General features: G+C 42.2%; 1 protein-coding gene across 2 annotated transcripts; it reads right to left on the minus strand.

Annotated features, from left to right (window-relative positions):
• Positions 1–1,167: 1,167 nt before the first annotated feature.
• LOC139391008 (E3 ubiquitin-protein ligase XIAP-like) lies at positions 1,168–10,961 on the minus strand. 2 transcript variants are annotated; one of them, XM_071138467.1, is made up of 8 exons: positions 10,802–10,961; positions 8,630–8,905; positions 7,973–8,540; positions 7,527–7,626; positions 7,362–7,440; positions 7,206–7,245; positions 4,121–4,303; positions 1,168–2,537 (listed from the first exon to the last, which is right to left on the minus strand). In XM_071138467.1, the coding sequence occupies exons 2-8, from the start codon at positions 8,867–8,869 to the stop codon at positions 2,344–2,346; spliced, it is 1,404 nt and encodes a 467-aa protein (XP_070994568.1). In that variant the 5' UTR covers positions 8,870–8,905; positions 10,802–10,961; the 3' UTR covers positions 1,168–2,343. The 2 variants fall into 2 exon arrangements, with proteins under 2 accessions (XP_070994568.1, XP_070994569.1); XM_071138468.1 differs by having other exon boundaries at positions 1,171–2,537; positions 7,362–7,420; positions 10,802–10,949.
• Positions 10,962–13,051: the final 2,090 nt, after the last annotated feature.

Consider the following 13,051-nt stretch of genomic DNA (forward strand, 5'->3'; position numbering starts at 1 on the left):
CTATATCCACAGTAAAAACGAGTTCTATATCGACATAACCTGAAAGGCCTCTCAGCAAGGAAAAAGCCACTGCTCCAAAACTGCCATAAAAAAATCCAGATTACGGTTTGCAACTGCACATGGAGGCAAAGATTGTACCTTTTGGAGAAATGTCCTCTGGTCTGATGAAACAAAAATAGAACTGTTTGGCCATAATGACCATTGTTATGTTTAGAAGAAAAAGGGGGAGACTTGCAAGCCAAAGAACACCATCCCAACCGTGAAGCACGGGGGTGGCAGCATCATGTTGTGGGGGTGGCAGCATCATGTTGTGGGGGTGCTTTGCTGCAGGAGGGACTGGTGCACTTCACAAAATAGGTGTTATCATGAGGAAGGAAAATTACGTGGATATATTGAAGCAACATCTCAAGACATCAGTTAAAAGTTAAAGCTTGGTCGAAAATGATTCTTCCAAATGGACAATGACCCCAAGCATACTTCCAAAGTTGTGGCAAAATGGCTTAAGGACAACAAAGTCAAGGCATTAGAGTGGCCATCACAAAGCTCTGACCTCAACCCTATAGAAAATGTGTCTGCAGAACGGAAAAAGCGTGTGCGAGCAAGGAGGCCTACAAACCTGACTCAGTTACACCAGCTCTGTCAGGAGGAATGGGCCAAAATTCACCCAATTTATTATGGAAGGCTACTCGAAACGTTTGACCCAAGTTAAACAATTTAAAGGCAATTCTACCAAATACTAATTGAGTGTATGTAAACTTCTGACCCACTGGAAATGTGATGAAAGAAATAAAAGCTGAAATAAAGAATTCTCTCTACTATTATTCTGACATTTCACATTCGTAAAATAAAGTGGTGATCCTAACTGACCTAAAACAGGGAATTTTTACTAGGATTAAATGTCAGGAATTGTGAAAAACCGAGTTTAAATGTATTTGTTTAAGGTGTACGTAAACTTCCCACTTCAACTGTACCTGTTTTTCTTCTATTATAGAAGTGGGGATGAAGGAAAGCAGAAGGGGAGGAAGCTACTTTCAACTCCTGAGATGTACCCAAAGATGGTCGTCACTAGTTTAAATACCAATATCCCTGCCTGGCCTTCAAGAAGATAACACTGCGATAAAGAATAAAATAGTTAGTAGCATACATGAAAGTAAAAAGACAAGACACTTCAATTTTTTAAACATTTATTTTCCAGTCTTGGTCAAACGAGTTGCAATTGAAAAGATGAATTTCCAAACACAATTTTAAAAAGGGGGAATAATATTAGGATGTGATCTCTAGAACTAAATCAAGTGATTAAGTGGATGTCAGTTATGCCGTTTTATATAAATAATGGAAATTGATCCAAGTCTACAATTCATCTATTTATTTACACAGAGCACACATAATGAATCATAAAAGAGTCCCACACTGAAAGCATACTAGTTGGCCCAAGGAACAGACAGTACGTTTGGGAACTCTCAGAACTTCTACTTCAGAAACATGTACTTTGCAAACTAACTAGAAACACATGACTTGCAAACCAATAACGAAAGCCCAGTCAACAACTTCATAATTTTAAGAGAAATATGAAGAAAACATGGAAATGTGATAGTCTGAATAAAGAAAACACAGAAGTAAATGAGATTGTTTGAAAAGGCACTGTTGATAGCTGCAATGGTAGATCATGGTGCTGCACAGCGGACCTATAAATTAAAATGTATGCACTCACTATTGTGGATAAGATCATCTGCTAAATTACTCAAATGTAAGTATCAGAACTGTGGGTAGATGGATACAGCCATGGACAAAAAGTTGCATGTTCAACTCACGTCAGGGACAACTGTAGCATTTTATCTAACCCTAAACTTTACCTTCTCCTAACCTGCTGCATAAAGTCATTTCTGTTCATAGCTGTACTCCATATAGTCTCAACCTTTGAATCTTCATACCAAGATGGGAAACTGAGGCCCATTGCCTCTTGGGTATTGTCGGGTGAACCTCAATGATACGTCACATATCAAGGAAGTGTCATCTATACAACAATCATTGAAAAATAAAATCCCCACACTTTCCATGATTCTCTTATTCATATTTACAGTGGTCCTCCTCAAATATAATATTTCTATATGTACATTCTGTAGTAGGAAAGCCTGTGTTTATAAAATCATTGAGGTGGTAAAGCAGCATTGCCATTTTAAAAGAGTTATCCTCCTGGGCCAGCATTCATTAAGCATCTCAGATTAAGACTGCTGATCTAGGCTCACTTTTGCCTTTTAAAATCATAATGAGTAAGAGACGGGACCTGATCCTAGGTCAGCACTCCTACTCTGGAGATGACAATCCCTTACACCAGGTTGCATGTTAGGAGATGTATGTCTTGATCTTTTGTGTGATGGCTGCACAGCAGATGGGACACTTGTCGAGGGCCTCGGAACACTCCTTGCAGACGACCAGGTGCCCACAGGGGATGAAGACGATGCAAATGTCTCTGTCCATACACACTTTGCACTGTTTCTCCCTCTGCAGCTTCCGTAGCTTCTCAAAGGGATCCTCATCTGAAATAGGGGAGAAACATCAGTAGGTAACCAAGCACAATAAAGTAGGTAGAATACTGACCAACACAGTTTGATTGTTACTTCTATAGCCAAGCATCACGTAGTAGACCTACAGTGTGAATAGCATTGTGATGCATTGGAATATGCAGATGGGTAAACTAGATCAAATTGCAGAACCCTGTGGCTCTAATCAGGAATTTTTGACATATTCTGTAAACCTCATTACCAGTTTTGATAGAACAATGCCCTGATATAATGATACTAACAAGTAGACGTTGACCGATTATAAAAAAAAAACTTTTTTTTTTTTTGAAAAAGAATATATATATATATATAAAAATCGGACTATATATATATAAAAGTAAAAGTAGTGGAGAAAGTAAAAGTGCAATATGTGCCATGTAAAAAAGCTAACGTTTAAATTCCTTGCTCAGAACATGAGAACATATGAAAGCTGGTGGTTCCTTTTAACATAAGTCTTCAATATTCCCAAGTAAGAAGTTTTAGGTTGTAGTTATAGGACCATTTCTCTCTACCATTTGTATTTCATATACCTTTGACTATTGGATGTTCTAATAGGTACTTTAGTATTGCCAGCCTAATATCAGGAGTTGATAGGCTTGAAGTCATAAACAGCTCAATGCTTGAAGCATTGCGATGAGCTGCTGGCAAATGTAGGAAAGTGCCGTTTGAATGAATGATTACGAGCCTGCTGCTGCCTCCCACCCCTCAGTCGGACTGCTCTATCAAATCAGACTTAATTATAATAACCCACAGAAATATGAGCCTTAGGTCATTAATATGGTCAAATCCGGAACTTATCATTTCAAAATAAAATGTTTCTTTCAGTGAAATACAGAAGGAACCGTTCCGTATTTTGTCTAACGTGTAACATCCATAAGTCTAAATATTGCTGTTACATTGTACAACCTTCAAGGTTATGTCATAATTCTGTAAAATTCTGGCAAATTAGTTCGCAACGATCTAGGCGGCCCAAACTGTTGCATATACCCTGACTGCGTGCAAGAGAAGAGAAGTGACACAATTTCCCTAGTTAAAAGAAATTCATGTTAGCAGGCAATATTAACTAAATATGCAGGTTTAAAAATATATACTTATGTATTGATTTTAAAGGCGTTGATGTTTATGGTTAGGTACACATTGGTGCAACGGCAGTACTTTTTTTGCAAAAGCTCTTGTTAAATCACCCGTTTGGCAAAGTAGGCTGTGATTCAATGATAAATTAACAGGCACCGCATCGATTATATGCAACTCAGGACAAGCTAGATAAACTAGTAATATCATCAACCATGTGTAGTTAACGAGTGATTATGTTAAGACTGATTGTTTTTATAAGATAAGTTTAATGCTAACTAGCAATTTACCTTGGCTCCTTGCTGCACTCGCATAACATGTAGTCAGCCTGCCACGCAGTCTCGTCGTGGAGTGCAATGTAATCGGCGTCCAAAATTGCCAATTACCGATTGTTATGAAGACTTGAAATCTGCCCTAATTAAAATCGGCCATTCCAGTTAAATCTGTCGACCTCTACTAACAAGCATTGCTAACTATGAGACACATACCATGGTTCTCTGCGGTCTCTGCGTCGCTGTCAGGGCCTCTGTTAAAGCAGTCCTGCAGCAGAGTCTCCAGGGTGGAGTAGCCTGTCCCAGCTCTGCGTATCCTCTCCAGTATGGTCCTCTCTACCAGGGCAGGCTCCAGACCCATCTCTACCGCCCTCTGGGCCATGGCTGACCTCAGCACCTCTGCACAGAGAGATGAAGGACATTGAGCCTGTTTTAGTCTGTGTGGGAAATAGCACCCTACTACACGTAGAGGGCCTTCGGAAAGTATTCAGACTTTTGGTACATTAGGTTACAGCCTTATTCTAAAATGGATTCAATTGTCCCCTCCCTCCCTCAATCTACACACAAAACCACATAATGTCAAAGCAAAAAAGGTATTGTAGAATAATAGTGAAGACGTCAAAACTATGAAATAACACATGGAATTATGTACCCAAAAAGTGTTAAATCAAAATTTTATATTTGAGATTCTTCAAAATAGCCATCCTTTGCCTCGATGACAGCTTTGCACACTCTTGGCATTCTCTCAACCAGCATCGCCTGGAATGCTTTTCCAACAGTCTTGACAGAGTTCCCACATATGCTGAGCACTTGTTGGCTGCTTTTCCTTGACTCTGCGGTCAAACTCATCCCAATTGGGTTGAGGCCAGGTTATCTTATGCAGGACTCCATTACACTCCTTCTTGGTCAAATAGCCCTTACACAGCCTGGAGGTGTTTTGGGTCATTGTCCTGTTGAAAAACAAATGATAGTGCAAACCAGATGGGATGGCGTATCGCTGTATTGCACCTACTCTGCGTCTTAAAGACATGGAAGTTGGAACCAAAAATCTCACATTTTCCACCGGTCTTATGTCCATTGCTCGTGTTTCTTGGCCCAAGCAAGTCTCTTCTTCTTATTGGTGTCCTTTAGTAGTGGTTTCTATGCAGCAATTTGACCATGAAGGCCTGATTCACGCAGTCTCTTCTGACCAGTTGATGTTGAGATGTGTCTGTTACTTGAACTCTGAAGCATTGCAAATATTTGCACTGCAATTTCTGAGGCTGGTAACTCTAATAACGTATCCTCTGGAGCAGAGGTAACTCTGGGTCTTCCACTCCTGTGGCGGTCCTCCTCAGAGCCAGTTTCATCATAGGGCTTGATGGTTTTTGCGACTGCCTTGTCTGACCACGTCTTAAAGTATTCATGGCCTGTCGTGTCTTTGCTTATTTGAGCCGTTCTTGCCATAATATGGATTTGGTCTTTTACCAAATAGGGCTATCTTCTGTATACCACCCCTACATTGTCACAACACAACTGATTGGCTCAAACATATTAAGAAGGATAGAAATTCTACAAATTAACAAGGCACACCTCTTAATTGAAATGCAGTCCAGGTGACTGACTACCTCATGAAGCTGGTTGAGAGAATACCAAGAGTGTGCAAAGCTGTTAAGGCAAAGGGTGGCTACTTTGAAGAATATCAAATATATTTTGATTTGTTTAACACTTTTTTGGTTACTACATGAGTCCATGTGTTAGTTCATAGTTTAAGTATTCACTATTATTCTACAATGTAGAAGACAGTAAAAATAAAGAAACTCTGGTGTGTGCAAAATTGACTGGTACTGTAAATATTCAGACCATTTACTCAGTACTTTGTTGAAGCACCTTTGGCAATGATTACAGCCTTGAGTCTTTTTTGGTATGATGCTATATAAGCTTGGCACACCTTTTATTTTGGGAGATTATGCCATTCTTCTCTGCAGATCCTCTCATGCTTTGTCAGGTTGGATGTGGAGCATTGCTGTACAGCTATTTCCAGGTCTCTCCAGAGATGTTCGATCAGGTTCAAGTCCAGGCTTTGGCTGGGCCACTCAAGGACATTCAGAGACTTGTCCCGAAGCCACTCCTGCCTTGTCTTGTCTGTGTGCTTAGGGTTGTTGTCCTGTTGGAAGGTGAACCTTCGCACCAGACTGAGGTCCTGAGAGCTCTGGAGCAGGTTTTCATCAAGGATCTCTATGTATTTTTCTCCACTCATCTTTGCCTCGATCCTGACTAGTCTCCCTGCCACTGAAAAACATCCCCACAGCAAGATGCTGCCACCACCATGCTTCACAATAGGGATGGTGCCATGTTTCCTCCAGATGTGATGCTTGGCATTCAGGCCAAAGAGTTCAATTTTGGTTTCATCAGACCAGAGAACCTTGTTTCTCGTGGATTATAGTCTTTAGGTGGCTTTTGGCAAACTCCAAGCGGGCTGTCATGTGCCTTTTACTGAGGAGTGGCTTCCGTCTGGTCACTAGCATAAAGGCCTGATTGGTGGTGTGCTGCAGAGATGGTTGTTCTTCTGGAAGGTTCTCCCATCTCCACAGAGAAACTCTAGAGCTCTGTCAGAGTGACCATCGGGTTCTTGGTCAGCCACCCTGACCAACCCCCCCCCAATCGCTCAGTTTGGCCAGCTGGCCAGCTCGAGGAAGAGTCTTGGTGGTTCCAAACTCCTTCCATTTAAGAATTATGCGTTCTAGGGGAATTTGGGGGGGGGGGGGGGGGGGGACTCTTCCCCAGTTCTGTGCGTCAACACAATCCTGTCTCGGAGCTCTACGGACAATTCCTTCAACCGCATGGCTTGGTTTTTGCTCTGACATGCACTGTCAACTGTGGGACCTTATATAGACAAATTATGTCCAATCAATTGAATTTACCACAGGTGGACTCCAATCAAGGTTGTAGAAACATCTCAAGGATGATCAATGGTAACAGGATGCACCTGAGCTCAAATTCGAGTCTCAAAGCGAAGGGTCTGAATACTCATGTAAATTAGGTATGTTTATGTTTTAATACGTTTGCAAACATTTCTAAAACAGTTTTCGCTTTGTTATTATGGGGTAGTGTGCAGATTGCTGAGGATTTTTTATTTATTTAATCAATTTTTAAATAAGGCTGTAATGTAACAAAATGTGGAAAAAGTCAAGGGGTCTGCATATTTTCCGAATGCACAGTATGTACACCACATCCCCTTTTTGTCTCGTTCCAAAACAAATAAATAAAAAGTGAACTTCATTAAAATAAATCATTTTTTGTAAAAAAAAAAAATGTATACCTGTTCCGTGACTTGAACATCCATTCAGGTGACTTGAAGCCTGGAAAAATCAATAGAAAGAAGGAATTTGATAAGGATGGGTACAGTTTAATATGTTTGACTGCAGGTTTAGGGGTTAGAGGTCAGGGTTAGGAGGATGAAGTCTTTGAGACTTACAGCATTGTTCCTGCCAGGACCTTGTAACTGAACACTGCTGACAAACTCCTGTCCTTTCTCTGTCAGCAAAAAATTACACCTGGATTAAAACATGACACTCAACGTTAGTGACGTGCATATGGATGTTGACTTTAAACTGAGTGTGAGTGACATGTTTGTTTTTACCCCGGATAGTGTTTGGCGTGCTCCTCCCAGGGATTCTCGTCCGGCTGCCAGCCCTTCAGACCTCCACCACAGCAGAAACACACCACACGGTCTGGAGCTCCTGCACCCACACAGAAACACACACACTTGGGTTAAGATCAACCCAGACACACACACACATACACTTGGGTTAAGATCAACCCAGACACACACACACACACACACACACACACACACACACACACACACACACACTGGTTAAGATCAACCCAGACACACTTGGGTTAAGATCAACCCAGACACATACACACTGGTTAGGATATGTCCCTGGTCCCCTCTATGTCCCCTCCTCTCAGGCCCTTTTACCATTGAGTAGCAGGTAACTGTAATAATACGTTTTGAATTGTATTTGTTAAGTTACTTTTCTCATGGCCAAATCTCTAGTCTACCCCACTCCCAGGTCTCACCTGTGTTGTAGAAGCCTGCTCTGGCCAGCCTCTCGTGGTCAATAGGGTGCTGGATTCCTGCAAAGCTGCCTAGCCTCTCCTCAAAGCTCTGCATGGGGACCCGAGGACCCGGGCGTGGCCTGGTCTCCCCTACCTCCTCCTCTCTCCCCGCCTGAGAGGGGAGATTCCCCACATCATGCCCCAGTATGAAGAAGCAGTAGGGGAAGTGTTTGGAGTGCTCCCCCCACGCTGTGTCCCCAGCCTCCCAGCCCCCCAGCATCCCTCCACAGCAGAAGCACTGCACCCGGTCACTCTCCCCCAGATAGAAGAGCCCTGCCTGGGCCAGCTCTCTAGGCCGGACCGGGGATGTGGAGGGCCACGGGCCTAAGGTGTTGAACCGGGAGTCTTCGCTGACCATGTGCGGGACCATGGGGTAGGTGGACTCATCCACCACCTCTCCCGTTCTCAGGCGGAACTCCATGTCCTCGGCGTCTTCGTTGTAGTGGGGTTCGTTGGTCAGCATGGCACCTTGAAGAGAGTTGACCCTGGAACGATGGGTGCAGCTCAGGAACTTACAGTTAGGGGAGACCTGAAACATTACAACAGTAGTATCATCATTTGTTAGAAACAGGAAATAAAATTGTTTTGCACATGTGTCATCACCCTTCTCATGCTCACCTCCGCGTGCCTCTCCGCGGGTGTGTCCCCTCCACACCAGTTCTCTACAGTTTTGTGGCAGCTGAAGCAGCGCACCTGGTCAGCCTGTCCTGTGAAGTAAAACCCAGCACGGGCCAGCCTTTCCGCTGACACCTGCTGGGCCAGGGGGGAACCCCGGAACGAGTCCAGCCGCATGTCCATCATGGACCAGTCTACTGCATGGTCCGACTCCAGATCACTGTCTCTCCCGGGGCCTGACATCACGACACAGGAACAGGGCTGCCTGAGATGGATGGGCTGGGGGGGGGAAACAAACAACAAAGTCATTTCCACCATGACACCATGTAAATGCATAAGTTTGACAATAGAGAGCCTTGTATTTCCTAAAGTGGCACTAGATGGCAATATGCACATTGCTATGGATATTGGGATGCTGTGCCTTTAAGACAGGAAAGAGTGTGTGGTCACATGGAGGTATTGGCTGTTACATGTGAGGGGTGGGGAGGCAGGAACAGGCTCTTTAAGATATGCTCTCACACTACCGGGCCGCCCTGCTAACCGCAGGAATACAGAGGAATACACAACGACCCACACAGCCGAATGTAATCAACACTTATTATCTTAAGTGAGCACTGGGCTCAGTTTTCCTTTCTTTCCTATTATCCGCTCTTTAAAACAAAGCTCAGCATTTTGTAGGAAAGGAGTTACGTAATGCCTACTTTGCGATGTGAATCAATCAGCCCTCTCCGAGTAGCGTGTTGCAACACGATCAGTACCCAGCCTTATCAATGTTACGGTACTAACACAGCACAAATCCCCAACAGGGAGGAGGAGGAACCGGTCAGTTAGAACAATCAGCTATTTCACCTCCGGCTGTATTCACCAATCAAATATTATCCAATCCCATCACTATTCCTTCCGTCAACATTAATGCAATCAATTGCATACAGTACCTCGTTGCCATGCCTTGTGTTAAGCTAGATAAATTGGCTATAGCAGCAACAGACAGGCACCCAGGCTACAAAGCATAGAATTACCATTTATATGGAATATAATTACGCTACTGTCTATGCTAGCAAACAACCAACCAATATTGGTTATGTTTGTTGTAATATTTTGTATACCTGCCATCCCCATTGCAGCAAGCGAGGCTTGCTTCAGAATGAAAAATGCACGTAGACTGGAAGTTGTCATGGTTTCATAGGCAGCACTCTCACACTATAATGAAACTGTCCCTTGGCAGACTGCTGTGAAAAGAGACATGTAGATGACTAAATGGATGGGATGATGATGTCCAAGGAAAGTTTGCTGTATCCACTCGTCCCCATGCTCTCTCTGACGGCTCCAAAAGGCATCATGTGGATGCCGTCATCATCAACAGGGCCCTGAGTAATGGATGCCGTCATCATCAACAGGGCCCTGAGTAATGAATGCCGTCATCATCAACAGGGCCCTGAGTATAACATATTCTTGACTCTGAACTGGCTATGTGTCCATGATTGTATAACTCAGCCATGTTTTACACTGCAGCACTTGTCTTTGTGGCCAGAGGCCCATCTGTTACTGACCAGAGCTGGGCCTTAATCCAAATGCACAGAAAGGACATGTGGATGTATAGATTGCACCACTTGGTCGAATGACAGCAATAGGCTGATCATACATGTATGCAAAGTGTATGTCAAGGGTTCTGGGAGACCTTTTCGGCACAGTAGCGCCGTGTCCGCGGTTCAAACTCCACCCTGACTAAATGTTCCCACTCAATGCAACAGTCATACGGACACGTGGGGGTGGGTGAGGTCTATTGGCCGGCCACGTACATTCTGGAAAGTTCACAAGCTCTTGTTTGTGTCTATAGCAAGACAAAAGTCCCAAACATAAACATGGGTTAACGTGAATCGCAATGTGCTGCCGATTGACCTGTTTGAGAGTTGGCACAGTTGAGTACTCTGCTGGGCATGGATACGCACTCTCGGGGATTACATTCTTCCAATGTTAAGTATGACATAGTTAAATAAAAAAACAAGCAACGTTTCGTGTAATAACGAAAACTAACAAAGCAAACATTATTTGTCTATAGTGCACTGATCAGTCGACATTGAGCTGGTTCGCCATAGACAGTAACGTAGTACAACAGACGAGCCGTCAACCATAACAGTTGAAAATACATCGCAAAAACATAACCTATACGCATACCTTGGAAAAGCTTGGATGTCAACTTGTGTCTGTGAGGTCTTGGATGATGCCTGTCTCCTTTCCAAATAAGACAGATCACCAGTATTTTTGACCAGACTATTTGACCCTGGTTTCGGGAAGTAAGTTCAGCGTTGGTGTTGTTCTGCGCACCACTACAGGCGCAGCCCACCTGACCACCATAGCGGAAATGTAAAGTTTATGACGTAGAAAAAAAGGGAAGGTATAGTATGTGTGTGGCAAGTACCCTACAAAAAGAAATTTAACTGTATTTTAAGACAGTTAAATGCTCTACTAACAAAAAAGCTGTTAGAATTGTAAGTATGTGCATGTCCCTTAAGGTCCTTGTGTAATTGTAATGTGATATTGTACCCCCTAGCTCGATTGTCTATTGTTTGTAATCTATGTATGCTTGTGTTCCCTCATGTGCTTTATGTATTGATTTGAAATTAATGAAAAAAACAACAAAAAAAGTCTCTATGTATTCCATAGAGGCTTCCTGTTTATATGAGTTGTTATGTTTGGTGTATGGCATTAATAAGAACGGAATACTTAGTGCTTAACACTGCTCTGTGTTGGGGGAAATTAATGAATATTCATCGGGCTTGGACGATATATCTTTATTTTGATATCTTTATCCATGCAGTGCATCTACCAAAGTAACAAGCACAGCCAAACTGCATACTTTATATCTCATTATACTCTAATTGTACTTGTCTACCAAATACTGTAATACTAATTTGAGGATTGGACTTTTGTAGGTAGTGTAGCAGGAAGACAGTTACTTCTCATTCTCAACCCTCTGGGTATAATTCATTTGGTGTTGCTTGGAAATCAAGGCTAGGGTATAGTCCACTTTAAGTGCCTTCTTTCTCAGGATTATATAGAGAAAGTGGCATGTTGGATTGTTAATTAGGCTGCTTGCTGGTTGATGTCAGACGGCTAATAACACTTTAGTTGCATGCTGAACCAAAGTTGAAGGATCAAATGAAATGAGATGATTGAATACACTCCAATACAAATTACACTCTAGTGTGTACCACTAAAACGTGATGGCGCCAATAGGGTTTTAGTATTCATACTCTTTTCCATTCCTATATCGTTCAGTAATGTATCCTTTTTCACTGGCTCAGCCATGTTTTACACAGCGATGCCTCACTTTTTTCAATCCAATCTTATCAATTCCTATTCAAATTAATCAAAGGTAAAGTAATATTGTAATGTGGATTAATATAATATACATACACGTCCTAATATTTTCTAGTAATTCAATATTTTGTATGGCTTTGTTTTTGCTAGAATTCTTTGAATTGGGAGATGATCATTATACTGTATGTATATCGTTGGCAGAGTGATATAACTAAGTCTATACACAACTTTGTAAAGAATTAACACTTCAAAAGACTGCCCAACCTTTTGATGAATGTAGCCTTGCATGAACATTTTCTATAAAGTTGATTTCTATCAATATGTCGTTTGTGTTAAAATACTCCCAAGTATATGAGGAAAACCTTTGAATTACCACGGTGGCATATGATTGTATACTGGACACTTTCCGAATGTTCTTTAACATAAATAAAACATGAACTGAAAAAGAATATAAAAGTATGTGTGACAAGGCCAAGATGGCGGCTTGACCTTATGCTTTTTATTTATTTTTACCGAGTTCCGCACCAAACTTCAGAAAGATTGTGGAAACAAAACTGGTTTACAGTCATTACTATTTTTATTTGTTCAATATATAAAAAATGTTCCTGTGACTGGAATAATAATTTGATAATTTATTTCGGCATGTTCATGCGAAGTCGTGACAAAAAAAGAAAGGAAGAAGCTATCAGTTCTATTGCTAATCAACAAGAGAGGAACGTGCTTATAGACTCCCTGCCATAACTACGCTTTCCCTATGGATAATATCATGCTGTTGAAGGTGACGAGTTCCCCTCTTTACCGGTTACTCCGTGCAAACCTCCACCCTGCAAAATAAAAACATGGACTCTGAGATCGTGGCCACCCTCTCCTTACTCATCAACTCCAGGTCTTACGCAATTGAAGGAAATAGTAGGTGCGAACACCATGGTAATCGAAGGCTTGAAACAGACTTGAGTTGAAAAAAAGTGTTGAAAAGGTGGAACAGAATTCAATGTATACCACAGACGTCTCACTGATCTGGAGCAATACACAACCAGATGGAACCTGAGACTACGGCGTGCCAGAGGTGGAGAATGAAGATGTGCGACGAGAGGCTATCCGCAT

The sequence above is a fragment of the Oncorhynchus clarkii genome, chromosome 31, assembly GCF_045791955.1.
Source record: "Oncorhynchus clarkii lewisi isolate Uvic-CL-2024 chromosome 31, UVic_Ocla_1.0, whole genome shotgun sequence".
Taxonomy (NCBI): Eukaryota; Metazoa; Chordata; class Actinopteri; order Salmoniformes; family Salmonidae; genus Oncorhynchus; species Oncorhynchus clarkii.

Bases quoted from the DNA above. Each gene is read 5' to 3' on its own strand.
- LOC139391008 (XM_071138467.1), bottom strand. From the start codon at position 8,869: ATGTCAGGCCCCGGGAGAGACAGTGATCTGGAGTCGGACCATGCAGTA. The intron at 7,441-7,526 runs GTAAAAACAAAC...GTTTTAATCCAG, and splicing joins CACGCCAAACACTATCCGGG to GTGTAATTTTTTGCTGACAG. The intron at 7,246-7,361 runs GTAAGTCTCAAA...TGATTTTTCCAG, and splicing joins GTCCTGGCAGGAACAATGCT to GCTTCAAGTCACCTGAATGG.